This window comes from Rhynchophorus ferrugineus, unplaced genomic scaffold (genome assembly GCF_030347505.1).
Source record: "Rhynchophorus ferrugineus isolate W39M unplaced genomic scaffold, kcgeb_rfMv2 rfM10, whole genome shotgun sequence".
Taxonomy (NCBI): domain Eukaryota; kingdom Metazoa; phylum Arthropoda; class Insecta; order Coleoptera; family Curculionidae; genus Rhynchophorus; species Rhynchophorus ferrugineus.
The window spans coordinates 2,220,712-2,237,386 of record NW_027472589.1 but is presented as its reverse complement, the minus strand read 5'-3'; the positions used below and the strand labels follow the sequence as shown (position 1 = coordinate 2,237,386).

The 16,675-nt window shown below is 34.0% G+C and overlaps 1 protein-coding gene across 1 annotated transcript in view; it reads left to right on the top strand.

Annotated features, from left to right (window-relative positions):
• The window catches only part of LOC143203592 (glutamate receptor ionotropic, kainate 2), a 309,747-nt gene that overhangs the window by 235,851 nt on the left and 57,221 nt on the right, over positions 1 to 16,675 (top strand). The window contains exons 6-8 of the mRNA XM_076415804.1: positions 359 to 412; positions 6,445 to 6,609; positions 8,983 to 9,138. Of these exons, the coding sequence (XP_076271919.1) occupies positions 359 to 412; positions 6,445 to 6,609; positions 8,983 to 9,138 (375 nt within the window). The remainder of the gene's footprint in view (positions 1 to 358; positions 413 to 6,444; positions 6,610 to 8,982; positions 9,139 to 16,675) is intronic.

Genomic DNA, 16,675 nt, shown 5'->3' with positions numbered 1-16,675 from the left:
CTAGCAAATATAGTAGAGCCCGAAGGAGTTGAGCTCCGGGCCTCAGAACAGTTAAACTTTTATATTTTTATCGACTGCCAAGTATCGTTCCGATAGCCGGACGGCGAAAGAGTTTGGCAGGAGCTGGGCCGCGCCGCTAAAGTTTTTACGGCGCCCGCTGCAGCGGCACGGCATCGATGTTTCGGATTTTTACGCTTTCTGAATTTTATGGCGGTTTACGATAAATCTAACATCTAATAAAGTGCCGTTCCGCGGCATCGGACGCCTTCACGCCAATTGTCGATAAAACTGTCGCCGAGGATCTCATATGTTCGAGATATTTTCCGAATTCATGCCGTACCGTTTTTTTTTATTGCAGATTTTACAGCTGCAGATGAACGACTACAGATACCACTACATGTTTACTACATTCGTAAGTATTAAATAGTTTTTCTTAAATTAATTTAAGCTTAGATATGGTGGTGGATAATTCTTAAATATACCAAAAGAGTATAAACTAGTAATTAATGCAATTTTGCATCAGCACATGTCAAGAATATTTGCAACAACTTCTTCAGTTAAAACAAAAGAATATAAATATAATGAAACAATTGCATGTATGTGGAAACTTATGGTAACAAATGTTCTTTAAGAAGCTATTGAATTTATTTGCATATTTGTTTGTTTGTAATTACTATATCGTTCCTTTTCAAATTCATAATTTTCATTCACTCGTTCTTATAATTATACTTGCTATGATGACCCGCTTCTTTATCCTTATTTGAAGGTGATGATTAACAGTTCTTAATTACATTAGTAGCTTACAGTCTAATAATCAATGTAATCTTATGTACACATATCCAATTTAAATTTTAAATCAAGAGCATTTGCAACAACATGTTTAGTCAACAAAAATTCAAGTACAATAAAACAAATCATTGTATGTACTGGGACGCTAATAGTGACGATGCTATAACAAATATTATCTTAATATAAAAAGTTACGAAATTTATTTCCTGATTTATGAATCTAATTACCATATCGTTCTTTTCCAAATTTAAAATTTCCATTCGCTCGTTCTCATAATTATGCATGTTATGATGACCAGCTCCTTTATTCTTACTTGAAGGTGATTAATAGTTCTTAATTATCTTAATAGTTTATGGTATAATAATTAATGAAATATTGTATGAAAACATGCTAATTTCAGGTCAAGTATAATGTATTTTGTAACAATTTCTTCAGTTAAAAGGAAAAATGCAAATACCACAAAACCAACAGTGTATGTACGCGAAGCTAATGGTGACAATGTTATAATAAATGTTCTTGAAGAAGTAGCTAATAAATTAATTTCTCTATTTACCATATCGTTCTATTTCAAATTTTAAATTTTCACTTACTGATTTTCATAATTATACTTGTTATGATGACCGGCTTCTTTATAATAACGCTTTTTATTTCTAATTGCTGTTATTACACGGTCTTTATACGTTACATACATACATTTGATTGTTTTTTATATATATCATCCTCTACATATGTCACTGCTTGTCAGTTCGTTTATTAGATAACGTTTGCAGCTTTTTATTGTTAATTCCTATGCTACTCCATCCTATACTTGTTTGAAGTTATCTATACTTGTTTCATTCCTGTTGGTCCATATGTGCTCTATATTATGAATGGATATTATAAACACTATATTTATTTTAGGGTTTCTATACATGCATATATATATATTTGGATTAATTAATTGGTTTAATATAAAACATTTTAACCATGGCTATGAAAATATTGAGAAAATGGGTGTAGGTTTTTATTTTAAAACTATTATTCATTATTATTTGTTTCCTTTTGAGAGGGATATCTTATTTTAGTATTATTAATAAACGCGTAGAGCGCTGATGCCTCAGTGCTGTATCGGTGAATCAGAAGTGAATCAGTATTATTATAGAATATCCAATTCTTCCTTACTAGTGATGATTGAATGTAAAAATGTAATATCTTTGAATAATAATGAGTACATTTGTTTATTAACTAATACAGTACAAAAATCGTACAATTTCGGAAAGCTGTTCTATGACCAACATCAAACATTTCACGAAATTTATCTGGCAGCAAGAAATACTGTCTTTCGTTGTTCATAGTATCTAGCAAAATAAATACAGAATAAAATATAATATTCTGGTTTTTAAGTGCTATTTCGATATATTTTCTGTATTCGAAAATGCGGAGTAGAAAAATAAACTTATCTTATTATTTATGAAATCGAAATCCACGAACAGAAGCCTATCCTAATCATCTCTGGGGATAAATATATCGCGCCGATATCGGAAAATGCAAATCACAACAAAAGCCCGAGCATACCGAGTCTTTTAAATCGACTACAATTTGACTATCGACTCATTGTCGCGTCTAGTAACTAAAACCGGGAGTTGCACGCGAGATTCAATCAACTCCCGAGTCCAAATACCCGTTCTCCGTCAACCTAACCGAATTGCGGAGCCGTAACAAGCACCTAGGGCGACGAAAGGCGTCGCGAAACCGAGTTCGACGTCCCCTCGCCGAATGAATTGCATCTTAATCCGGAATTGGGTTACCTCGGCGTTTGCCCTACCGCTAAAACTAGTTACCAACGTTGCAGGGTGCATTATTATTAAAACTGACGACGTGAATCGGCCCACAAGCGTCGAACAACGTCGAACACTCCCCCGACTCGGGGGATTTTAAAAGGAATCGACTCCTTTTGACGCTCCGCGAATTTTAAAATCGTTTAGCGAGAGATATGTGGCTCTTTTCTCGTATACTATGCGTTTCCTTCCGCGGAGGAAAAGTGGGTCAGGGAAGGAAAATGCGCCCACTTTTAGGCAATAATTTTGCATCCGTTTATTCGCGGAGTGACTGGGCTGCTGCTGGCGCGCACCGGATTAGAGGAAGTCGAGTTCGGTTTAAGGCGTGAAAGGCTGGATTTCAATGGAGCTATGGGTGTTCAATGGGTTTGACGTGCGAAGGATGATTGATGTAACTTATGATGAACGATATCCTCGTTGATACATTTATATGATATAGTATAGTGGTTGAAAATTGTCCAATGTATTTAATTTTTATTATTAATAAATTGTCACTCATCATTTATTCATTCACATATTCACATCTGTCCAACAATTAGGGTGACTTAACAGAGTACTGAAGAAGTTTGAATGAGGAATTCTAAAGCAAATATCAGAATATCAGTTTTTTCGTGATATAGCTTCACTGCAAGCCTGGTCATAGCAGATAACAACACTGAACTAAAAGTTAATAAATAGCAATTGTCTAAATACAATGCTGGACAGAAAAGTGCTGGACGTATTAAAATCAATTAAAATAAATCAGAGCAGATTTATTTCACCAGCAAAAGAATCAAGACAAGTCTACATACTGACTCAAAAAATATTAAGCAAAATAAATAAGAAACAACAACAATAAATCAAAAAATAGTTGATGACCCTTGATGTTAAACTCAGGTGGAAACAACATTTTGCGAAAAAATCTGAACATCTCAAGCTGAAGTATAATAAAATGAACAGGTTATTGGGTAGATATTCAGCATTGTCAGTATATAATAAGCTTTTATATTACCAATAACTACTGAAACCAATGTAGACTTATGATGTTCGGCTTTGGGATTGTGCTAAAGCAATAGTTATGGTTTACAAAGTTTCCAAAGCAGGGTACCAAGAAGTATTATTGATGCTGCATGGTGCATTCGTAATGACCATCTGCATAAGGTACCTGAAGATAGAAACTAACGTTATCAACGACTACGCCCTATGAACTGAAGCTCCATAGCACATCATTTATAATGTTTTCCAGCACCTAAATAGTGATGATTCATTGGTAAAACTCAATACATATTAAAAACAGTGATATAGATGTTAAGCTCAAAATTTCTATCGTAAAATAAGTACTTACAAATTATATGGTAAAAATATGATATTAATTATAAAAACAAATAGCTTTTTAGTGTTAATTTACTAGATTGCTATAATAAATAATAATAAAAAGACAAGCGTTTGAAACCGACTGAAGGCATAAAAGAAAAGTTCTCATAATCAGCTTACGAGTATGACAAATTTGATGCTTTAAAAGAGACAAAATATAGTTTTGTTTGGCAACAATTTTTTTTATTGAACAATCCCGGAGACTTTTTACACTGTGTACACGGAACTGTTTAATAATCATTATTGCATTTATTAATGAATTACTTTATGGTAGATAACTTTTGTTCTATCCTATTGCAGTTTTTAAGTTCATTGTGCGAAACTTTTCTCGAACGGTTCCCTGTTATACAGACCGACTACCGTTTAATATTCCCCCATTCTTGGTCTTAAGTGCTAATTGATAAGTTAAAAAGCGTCTTTGAAACTACGTCTACCGCTGTCAAGACTGAAAGAATAAAAAATGGAACAAAAGGAAGCCCGAAACTGCTTCCTTTGTCCTAGTCTTTAAGCTATTTATAATTATATATATATATATATATATATATATATATATATATATATATATATATATATTATATATATATATATTATATATATATATATATTATATATATTTGTGTCATGTAACATGACGTAAAGCAAATTTTCTAATTTTAGATATTTTGTTCTCACTTTTTCCCTTTTCATCTCAAATCCTTCGGTTCGTTTCCAAAATTCACCGCTTCTACTCCTCATAGGTCAGCAACTGCTCTAAAAAACAAAAAGAACAGGGTTTTTGTATCTGATGGTTGCTGGCGACCAAAAATAAATTCACTATGACAACTGGCTGCTGGTGGTGCTGGTGGTGGATTCGGCTGCATTTTGACACAATATGTTATAATAACATTTCCAACGGACATCCTGTACATACTTTTGGGTGCATTCATAAATTATTATGCATATCATAGAAAATACTTCAAAACCAGTCCATCATTAACAAATTAACACTCCTAGCAGCAATCGTCTCCAATAAATGACGCTGTCGGTAGGGAAAACTCATCCTCTCTTCCCAACCGCGCCATATAACAACTTCCATTCTGCCTCGGCGTATCTTTTATAGATATTTAAATCGTTAATATTCCTGCAATTGTCATAATGAGAACGAAACCGTTTTGATACGACATGACGGATGGAAATTAAGAAGACGAACGCTCGAAAACAATCCCGGATATCTCCTGCTCGGCGACGGTGGCGGCAACTTCGCGCAATAAACCACACTTGTCAGGGTCCCCGGGAACTTCGCAGAGATCCCTTCGCCGAACTTTTAAACTACAACAGAAACGAGATAACCGAGGCTGATGTCTGTTCGGTCGCAGGAAGCGCCACCGACCGACTATCTCGGCTCGAATAAGCCCAATGGTGACTATCTCAATTAAGATGTTTCGTTCATACAGAAGTTGTCGGGATTTAGATCCACCAGAATCCGTTAGTTAAAATGTGAAACGGCGGAGGGGCTGGGTGAGGGGTAGCGAAAGAAGCGTCGCGTCAAAGAACTGCCAACAGTTTATAGTCGCTTAATCTTCCAGTTAGTCTGTTGCAAAGTTGCGTTGAGTTGTCATGGAAAGTTGATGGCAGTTTCTATTAATAATATAGTTGACTTATGACTCTTTTAACTTTACTGATACATTTTCCTTCTGATCATGCCCTTATTTTGGTGAAAGATCAGGTGTTAAAGATTAATTTTGCATTGGCACCTACTCAATTATCAATCTATTTGGTACTTCTCTAGCATCAGCAAATTTGCATTGCGTTATCATGGAAAGTTGACAGAAATATCTTGTAAAGTATTATTTTAGTATATCTAGTTGATATACAACACTCTTATTGTTATTAAGGCATCTTACTTTAATAGAAAATTCTCTTATATTTTCCAATAGTTCATATCGTGCTTTCTGTTACAACTAAAAAAGGGTACAATACGTATTAATTAAAATATTTTCCCGTCTCTATACTCACATGTGCAAAGACACGTGTTAAAAACCTGATGTTGATTTGGCAACTACTCTATCATCAATTTATTTGGCACTTCATCAGTCTGTTGCAAACTTGCATCACGTTGTCTTGAACTTTACGTGCGAACAAATGTCTCCATTTCATTTTCCGATACTCTACCCCAGCATATAAAATCATCAATTTTATTAATCAAGTTAATTTTTAAATTCTACCTTCATTAAAGAATATAGCTGCAATTGGATTTATAACAATATTTGCTAATGTAAGATGTAGCTATGTATATCAAATACTGTCCATCAACTTCCTATCCATGGAAATAAAGTTGCTATAATTAACGCTCACACACTTAATAAATAAAAAGAAAATACAAAATTTAAATTTATTAAAAAAGCTATTGAAGAATAATAATCTTAACTTTACTTATACCCTTTTACACATATGTATAAGACCCGTAAGAAACATACACTATAATAGTTTTTAACATGTATTCTAGGATCTAGAAACCTTCGACCTAGAAGACTTTAAGTACAACTCCGTAAACATAACCGCTTTTCGACTGGTAGACGTCGAACATCCCAAGGTCCAGGAGACGTTGAAAGTCATGGAGAAGTTCCAGTCCATTGGACACGTCATCTTAAATAGAACTGGCATTATACAGGTAAAGTGTCATACGTTATAAATGATGTTCTTTTTAGAGGTACAGAACTGTGAAATAAATTATGTATATTAACACGATTTTCAAAAAACTAGACAAGATTTGTAGTTAATTTAAATCATGTGTGAAAAAGTGTACGTTTGTTGAAGTACATCCATCAAAACCTGTTTTAGACATTATTTGAGACACTTCACTCATACACCGGAAAAATATAATTAATTAGTCTCAATGTATATATAGCAAGTAATTTTTATTTGGGGTACAAATTGAAACACCGATTCTATACTCTTGCTCATTGTCCAATATTTCCAAATTTCCTGTATTCCTGCCATCATTTCAGTGCCTAGTACCCACGCATTGGTTTTGACGATAGTGGTTAGGTGGAATTTTTTGTTAATTTTATGTTTACATTATTCCTATATCAGTACATATAACTATGAATTACTTAACAAAAAATATTAGTAGCAGAGAACACGCGTGTAAAATATGAATTATAACAGGTCAGTTGAAAAGTCCCCGGCCTACCACAGTAAAACATATTTTTTTCGGCAAAATCAGTTTCTTTATTCAACGTAATTCCCTTCAAGGATGAAACACTGATTGTAGTGAACCTCCAAATTTTTCATATCATTTTTGTGGTACGATTTGTCCTTTGCTTCAAAATAGGACTCAGTTTCGGCGATTAACTCTTCGTTCGACGAAAATGTCTTCTCAGCATTCTTTTGATATAGAAGAACAGGAACAGTCGCCGAGAGCCAGATCTAGAGAATACGGTGGATGAGGAAGCAATTCGAACCACAAAGCATGGATTTTTGACACGGTGCGTTGTCTTGGTGCAGCATCACTTTCTTTTTCTTCAAATGCGCTATTTAATAGTCGCTGTTGATGGTACTTCCTCTTTCAAGGTACGCATCAATAACGCCATATATTGCCAGCCGACTGTTGACGCTGGTTCATCCAGTCTACTCGGATGGTCGACTTAGTGAAATAATGGATTCCACATACTGATGCAAAAAATCGGATTTATTACGCTTGATCATCTTCAAACACTGCTCCGAATCATTAACTCGTCGTTGTTTTTGGTCAAAAGTGAGCTCGCGCGGCACTCATTTTGCGCATAGCTTTCTCATACCCAAATATTTGTGAATGATTTGATGTATACAGTTGATATCTTTAGAGTATCTCCTATTTCATTCAAAATTCTTTTGTGGATTTTTTAATGTTTTCATCGGTAACAACCTCTTTTGGGCGTCCACTGCGTTCACCGTTTTCGGTGCTCGTTTCATCACGTCTAAACTTATCATATCAATTCTTGATGGTTGGTTTTCCTGGGGCATTGTCCGGAAACTCGGCATCAAGCCAATTTTTTTCTTCAATTGTATTTTTTCTTTTCAAAAAATAATATTTTATCAACACGCGAAATTCCTTTTTATCAATTTTTTTCATAATAACAAAAGTTGCTTTACTCAAAATGCTATAAAACACAAATCAATGATCCGACAGATATCAAATTTATACACGCATCTTTCGAGGGCTAGGGCTAACTAAAAAACATATGTATTTAATTTTAGTTGCGCCATCTATGTATCAGGCCGTGGACTTTTCAATTGACCTGTTAGGTAAAATGTTATAATTAGGTAACACTACTTTTGTAGATTGCTAGAGAACAAAAGTTTATTTATGTTAAAATATGCGAAAACACTGAGCAATATTACTTAGTTTCGGTAAGTCCAGTATGCGAAAAGGACTGCCGTGTAGGGCATTGCTACAAATGAAAAATATGTTTAAATATTATTTAATAAAATTTAATAATTTAATTAAATTTAATATAATTGCTAGTTCCCAGGTATATTGGGTAAACACAATCATGCTGACAGTTATTTTAAAATAGAGACAGCCCTACCACAGCTATAGCAACAAGAATGTAAGTGGTATTGATGAAGATTAGTGTATGCTAATATTTGGCATGACAAATGTCTCTCAAGTGGTTAAAACGGGTTCGTATAGACCAAAGCTGTGTTTTGTGATATAGAATTTAACTCAATAAATATTCGTAAATTATTCAATTTATAGTCCTAATAAAAAAAAGGTGGAAAATCATTGGATATCTTCGAAAACTGTATTACCAACATATACAAGTTCTACGTCTCTTTAAAGAACATCCATTATTAGAACCAGGAAATAAAAGAATGTCATTACATTTTTCTCGAATAGTTATTTACTTTTAACAACAAAGTTCATTAGAATCTCGTTTAGAAAACGCATATCAGAACATTGAACTGAACTTGGCGCCTAATTCCTGGCTCTAATATCACTGACATCATCAACTACCAAAAAAAAAACTTGAATCAATAAAAATAAGCGTTATAATTCCAGACCGAACCAGCCCTCATGTACGATTCAGTGTACGTTTTCGCCAAGGGATTGGCGGCGATGGATTCCGGCCACACCATTAAACCCACCAACTTATCGTGCGATATTGAAAAGCCGTGGGATGACGGCCTGTCGCTATATAATTACCTGGACGCGGTGGTGAGTATCGTTTGTCGTTTATTCGGTTTATAGCCGGGATCAGCGTCCACGCGATGGACCAAATAATAAAAGGGGGAAAGAAACAATAAAAAAATACGACCCCCTGTTAATACCGGGGATATTTTATGAATTTCTGGTCGATATGAGATGGATTTGGTACAGTAAAAGAGATTCCGATCGCTATGTTATTAAGGTAAATATATAACGAAGCGATGGCTATCAAATTTAGATATATATTTTCATATTATTATATAGAAAATCATTTTATTAAAATTTAGCATCAGAATCACTGCCTGGTACAACATATTTACCAATTTATCAAGAACTAAACGTAACACAAATCAGATAAAACGTTTTATTTGGTTTAACACTATTTTTCATTCAATGTAATTTGTTTTATTTAAAATTTTGGAGTCCTTTTTGAACAAATCAATATAATATTGAATGTATATATCCTTGTTTAACAGCACAGCTCTATTTTCTATATTTTTTGTATCCTACTGAGAAACATATACACATGCAGGATTTTTTTCTGAAAACTAAATTTCAAGAATGTTCGACAAATGATTGGAATAGAAAATGTTTCATCTGACCACCAAAATGTAATGTTGAAGATCTGGATACATCACTGAATAATTAGTATTAATATGTATAATCAATCATGTAGAATCATTAAATGTTTGAACCCCGAATGAAAGGAAATTGTATACCATATGCACTGAAATTGGGAGGCGTTGAAAGGCAGTTTTTAAACCTGTACCAGACAAGAAAATCGTTCTTGCATGAAATCATTCTTGTGGTGTAACTTACAAATCGTTTTATTGTCATCTTACTATTAGCAATATAAACAATGCCCTAATCAGGGCAGTATGATTATCCTACCAAAGTAATGTTATATTTCTTGTTTAATCTGAATGACGTGTTATAATTTGTAGTATTTTAGAGTTATAATTCTTCCAATATTTTTAAAAAATCAGGCAGTCAAGAATGTAAAAACGAAAGCCTGATTTCAAGTGTTAGAAGAGAGATTACGAAAATATACAACAAATGAACAACTGAGAGAAGCAGACATGATTTATATGCCTGGAAAGCTTTATGATTATCCTTTGTATTGAATTTCGATCTGATTTCGACTCTATACACTGGCTCTCGCATTGGGCTATCTTGAAAGCTCAACATGTTCCACCCAAAAAGATTAAACTTCTTCAAACACCTTATGATGGCTCATAGAAACGTATTTTAGAACCGAGTCCGATTTGTAGTGCTGTAGAGGATGAAATTAAGATTAGTGGAAAGTCTTGATGATGCTGGTGATAGAGCAAAGACTGAGAGAGAAATAGCAAGACGTATATGTAAAAAATGTCTCCCTTTCTCTACTGAGATTATACTCGTTATTTTACGAGATGTTTCTTGTTGATTTGCAAGCGTATGAACGAACTGAAACTAAATGGATTACGTCAAACGATAAGGACACAGTCATGAACTAGAAATGATAAATTTCACGATTTATCGGAAACAGAGCATGAGTGTGAACATGATCTTAAACTGCGCTTTGAATAAATAAAGAAACAACGTATTATGAAACTATTGTTCATATTTTATGGCTATTTCGATACCTATATTACCACAAACCACACTTATTATGATGAGGTCGATAGCTTTAGGCATTATTTTCTCAAATATGAACAGTGGTGCGAAGAGTGAATGGAATAAATCGGAAGTGTAATTGTACAAAAAGAGATGGTATGATATATGGAGATCTAAGGAAAACAGGAAGGAGGTTACAACAAATTTAGCAAGATTTAAGGAAGTTTTAAAGTAATGGAAGAAAAGAAATACCTAAATACCTAAATAGTTCTAGAGTTCGAATTAAACATATCTAAGTTAAAGATTCTCTTGTTTCGCTTTATTGTAAATAGCGTCAACAAATTAAATACAGCACAGTTTTGAGCAGCGACATCACAAAATGAATCAGTGATATTAATACAAATAAAGAGGCCTCAAAGGCGGCGTTCCGAACACTAAGAGGTACCCTAATATAGGTTGGAGAACAAAGTCATATACAGCTAACGTCTAAAGATCTCATAATGTCTATCGCCATCAATATATTTTTTTATAAGTTTTCGCCCTAACTGATAGTCCTGAATAACGACAACAATAAACCAAAAATAAATTAATCGTATTAAAAACAAGCAGCGAATAAAACCCGAAAATCCCAAGCTTCTTCCATCAAAACAAAGACATCTTCGCGCCGTAGGCCTATATAAATATATACGACAACCTTCAACTCCAATCAGTGACAATAAAATCATGATAGTCAATCAATACATTACGAGGCGGACAGGCCCGTGAACTCGACCTATTAAAACCTCGAAGAAGGTTACCAGTACGAAGAAGTCGATCAAATCAAACTGGCGCAATTGAAACCGCCGAAAAAAGTTTCCTTTTTACGGACGTATACGCGTAAAATATTTAACGGTCCACTGTAAAAGTCCGCAGCCGTTAAAAGTTCCCCGAATAACCGATAAGGGCCTCTCTCGTTTACGAATCGAATGCTTTTATTGCGAGGGATAATGACGCGCTATGGCGTAGCGCTGGAGCTTTACGGCGGATATTTGAATGTAAACGATAGGTGGGATAGTAATATAGCGAGGTTTTCGGGTTCTTCAGAGAGCGAGCTCCACTTCCCACTTATTCGTACCGTTAGTGTTATGTTTTGTACAAGAAAACAATCAATGCTCCGTAAGAATATTGATTTTTTTTGCTAAACACCAGCAGTAGTACTTAAAAGCGTCGTTTTTTCTGGTTGTTGCCGTTACAACTTCCAAACTCTATGTCCAATGATCTCTGTTTTATATTCATATCCTTTATAAAATTCATGTTATTTCGGCATTTCAACGCTCTTTTTAGGTGGCTTGAACCATCACAGATTTATAATATTATTATTATTGTTATCTCGCCCTTTCTTATATAAATTTATATGGTATACTCACATTTAGCAAAATACATTCTTTGCTTTAATGATAAAACATTTTGTTTATTAGGTTATATCGGCCCGCATTAGCAACTTTTTTCAGAGGTTATTTATATAATACTAATTAACTAATTTCTCATATACTTCAACTATAACTTTAAAAATAACTCCAATATCTTTAAAATAAAATAATTAATACTCCGGAAGCTTATTACTACTTTATTTTTATTCTTGCCAATAGAGCAATAGTTTACGTTATTAAAATGTCTATACTAATATTATTATTTTAGTTGCATTTTTTAATGAAATTCATATGGTATACTAAAGTAATTTCTCTAAAATTCTTTAATATTACAACTGAAATACTTCTATTTCTTTGACCCGCCTTTTGATTATATACCACGATGAATTGGTATTGAAGGTTTATTTTTAAGTTAAGAGTTTTATTTTAAACACTGTCTATTAATAATTCTGTCATCAAGTACTACTTATCCATCATACTCCACAAGAGTTAATAGATATCCCACAAGAGAAACAAGCAAATACTTGGTTATCTATTTGGATCGTTGGTTAACTTCGCAGAAGCACGTCATATATATATATATATATATATATATATATATATATATATATATACCTTAAAGCTGAATTTGAAGCTGTTAAGCTGAACGAAAACTATATGACATAAAATAAGATTCTCAAAAAAAGACAGTATCAAATATGAGTTGATCTCATTTTTATTGTTGTTCAAATTCAGTTTAACCAACGAGCTTCTTTCAGTCTAATTTTGGTATTTACTACTACTATTGCAGTCCCAGGCCACTATCATCATCCATCCCAGTCTGTTTCTATTAATACAATATTAATGTAATGTAAATGAAACATTCAACAAACATTTATTCATAACTTTTCTGTAGTTATAACTAATTTTTAATAACTGTTGCTATTATTCATTGAAATTTCCATAGTACCTTATTTATTTTTAGGTCCTATTGATAATAATATGTTATGTATAATATATATGCTTATTACTTCAGATTCAAGGGCAGGAAAAGTGCAGAAATATTTAGAATTGTTTGTAAAAGGCACAGTGTGAAGATAAATTATGAGTAACCCTGAAAATTAAATTTGACCTTGATTGTAGAGAGTTTCAAATATGTACAAACAGAATGAGCCCATTATATCTATACACTAGGTGAATCCCATTCAGTAGAAAATAATAATAGGAAAAATAAAAATTAAACGAAATTCAGTCTTGGTAAAAGGCGCGGTATACATTTTTTCCAGCCCCACACAGTGTTTGTCAAATGTATAGCTATGAACGTTTCCCCAGACCCCAAGATACCCCACAAGATGCACCCGAAGAATACAAAATGAAGCCGCCAGCCACCTCCTCGGTATATCTGTTGCGAAATTGATTACCAGACATCAGGCCCCCCACTAAATCCACCGCGGAGAGCGTGTTCAACTTCTTATCGGCGTTTATCATTTCGTTTCGGCCGTAACGAAAACCCGGTTAAATATTTAAAATGGTGCAGCAAATAGGCGTGACAGAATCCAAACAAATGGCCTTTTAGCATCGATTATCTATGTATACAAGAGGCGAGTACGAGCGCCCCAGTAATTTATTCCCGTGTTAGTTCAAATCTTGACAAATTGCATGGAAAACAGAAGCCCCTTTACGGCGGCGGCTGGATGTCGAGCGATTCCGACACGGAAAAGAGCCGACCAGCGGCTTTCCCCCGCAGAAATATTCGTAATTATATTAAAACCGACTGACTTCCGATGCTGGCTGCTCCAGTTATTCTTTCGCCGTCGCTACAATTATCGATTATTCGGATCGTTGGGATTTATGCGGCCTTTTAAGCGGATTTAATTTACTGGCGACGTGTTCTACGCTTTAAATTCGATTGTGATCAATTTGGAGATTGACGTGCATACAGTAACCAGCTCTCGCGCAGCTTTGTTCGGATTCCTCAACTATTATATATAAATAAAGGGCTCTTCAATACGGGCCTTCAAACTATAACAGAGTATAATGGTCGTATTAGTTAAAACCACAGCTATCAAATTCCCCCGTTATAACAGGTCAATTGAAAAGTCCCCGGCCTACCATAGTAAAACACATTTTTTTTGGCAAAATTAGTTTTTTTATTCAACATAATTCCCTTCAAGGGTGATACACGGATTATAGCGACCCTCCAACTTTTCGATACCATTTTTGTAGTATGATTTGTCCTTTGCTTCAAAATAGGCCCCAGTTTCGGAGATCACCTCTTCGTTCGACGAAAATGTCTTCCCAGCGAGCATTCTTTTGAGATCTGAAAACAGGAAATAGTCGCTGGGGGCAGATCTGAAGAAAACGGTGGATGAGGAAGCAGTTCGAAGCTCAATTCATAGATTTTTCATGGATGAAGTCCACTCGGATGACTGTCAATTGGAGTTCGGAGTGAAGCCATGGAACCATATTTCATTCATTATTGCATATCGATGCAAAAACTCGGGTTTATTATACTTGATCATCTTCAAAAACTGTTCCGAATCATAAACTGATCATTGTTTTTGGTCAAAAGTGAGCTCGCGCGGCACCCACTTTGCACAGAGCTTTCCCATACCCAAATATTCCTAAATTATATGATGTACACGTTTAGTTGATATCTTTAGAGTGTCTGCTATTTCACTCAGTTTCAATTTACGATCATTTAAAATCATTTTGTGGATTTTTTAAATGTTTTCGTCGGTAACAACCTCTTTTGGGCGTCCATTGCGTTCCCCGTCTTCGGTGCTAATTTCACCACGTCTAAACTTAGCATAGCAATCCTTGATGGTTGATTTTCCTGGGGCAGTATCTGTAAACTCGGCATCAAGCCAAGTTTTTGCTTCAACTGTATTTTTTCCCTTCAAAAAGCAATATTTTATCAACACGCGAAATTCCATTCTACCCATTTTTTTCACAATAACAAAAATTGCTTCACTCAAAATGCTATAATTCACAAACTAATGATCCGACTGCTGTCAAATGTATAGACGCATCTTTTGAGGCTTCGGGTTAACTAAAAAACATATGGATTTAATTCTAATCGGGCCGTCTATGTGTCAGCCCGGCAACTTTTCAACTGACCTGTTATTAATTACGCTGAAGACTCTCATGTATTGCCATCTCGTGAATATAGAAATCAGTATAAATAGTATCAGGATATATTAATTATCAAATGAGTGTTCAATAAATAATAACAAAGAAATAATATAAAATAATCCATCTAGCTGGTAATAAAAAGTGGGTCCTGAATGACGTAATCTTTTAAAAAGAAAAAAATGTGCTTGAACCGAAACTGAAATCTAGTCAACATTCATGAATATCCTATTGCCATTATTTTGGTATGAAGATTTAGAATACCAAAAGAATTATATTTACGAGAACAGGCTGGAACATAAAAAATATTAAGGCTTTTCAATATTTTGGTGAGCGCGCTGAAATCCTTTAGATAACTGATATTCTTTCTTGGCTTCTATGAAACCTTTATTATCAATAAAAAGAAAAGAACAGACAAATATCCGAATATCCCATCAACTATTCATCCCGTTCAAGAATGGGGAAGTTTTCTAGTTTTTACTCCACCACAAAAATGTGAATTGAAAGTATGAAATAAGAATAGAAGAACTCAACAAGTATTTTTGTATTTCAACAAGGCCTTGATTTGTCACAAAAGGCGGAAGGACTACAGTTAAAGTTACAGTAATAGGAGATTGTTCAGGACCAGATAATGGTTTCTAACGCGAGAAACTTAAAAAAAATAGACAACCACATGTTAGGCTTTTTAAAAATCAATAAAGATATAATTAGACACAATTCGCAACTCGTAGAGAACTCATCTCCTATAATTTAACTTTAACCTGTAAAACCTATATTACCAGCAATATCGTAATAATTATTTGAAGCAAATTAACATTGAAGGTATTGCTCAATAATATATTTCTATACTCACAGTTGGACGTACGTGAACCGCCTTATTTGATATTAGCACAATTGACTGACCTGAAAAAGAAAAAGTCATTGAATTTCGAATGTACAAAACACAAGTATTTCAAAATTCGCTCTCTTTATTTCTGCTAAACGAATTACTAGTTAGATATCGTTAACCAATATTTAAACAGTATATCGCAAATATAAATCTAGTTTATGTTCTAGAATAACATTTTTACACACTACTTAAATATTAACTTTATATAGGGCCTGTTATGTTAGCCTAAATGTATTGTAAGGATGTATAAAAGGGAACAGTTGGTTCCGGTGTTGAGCCTTCCGATCTTTGATGTCCTTTCTTTTTAATTATTTGCCATGATTCCTTGATTCTTTTGATTCTATTGCCTGCTCCTCAAATCTCTGGTATTTATTATTCCACCTATATTTTCTACTTCTACCGAGTTGATGTCCACCCATCGCCATTTATAATCGATGTCATATTTCCATTCCTATTATTTTTAAAATTATTACTTCAATATATACTATATTTATTTCATTATAATTTTATTATTTCTCTTGTTTTTTTCCGTTTTAGGATA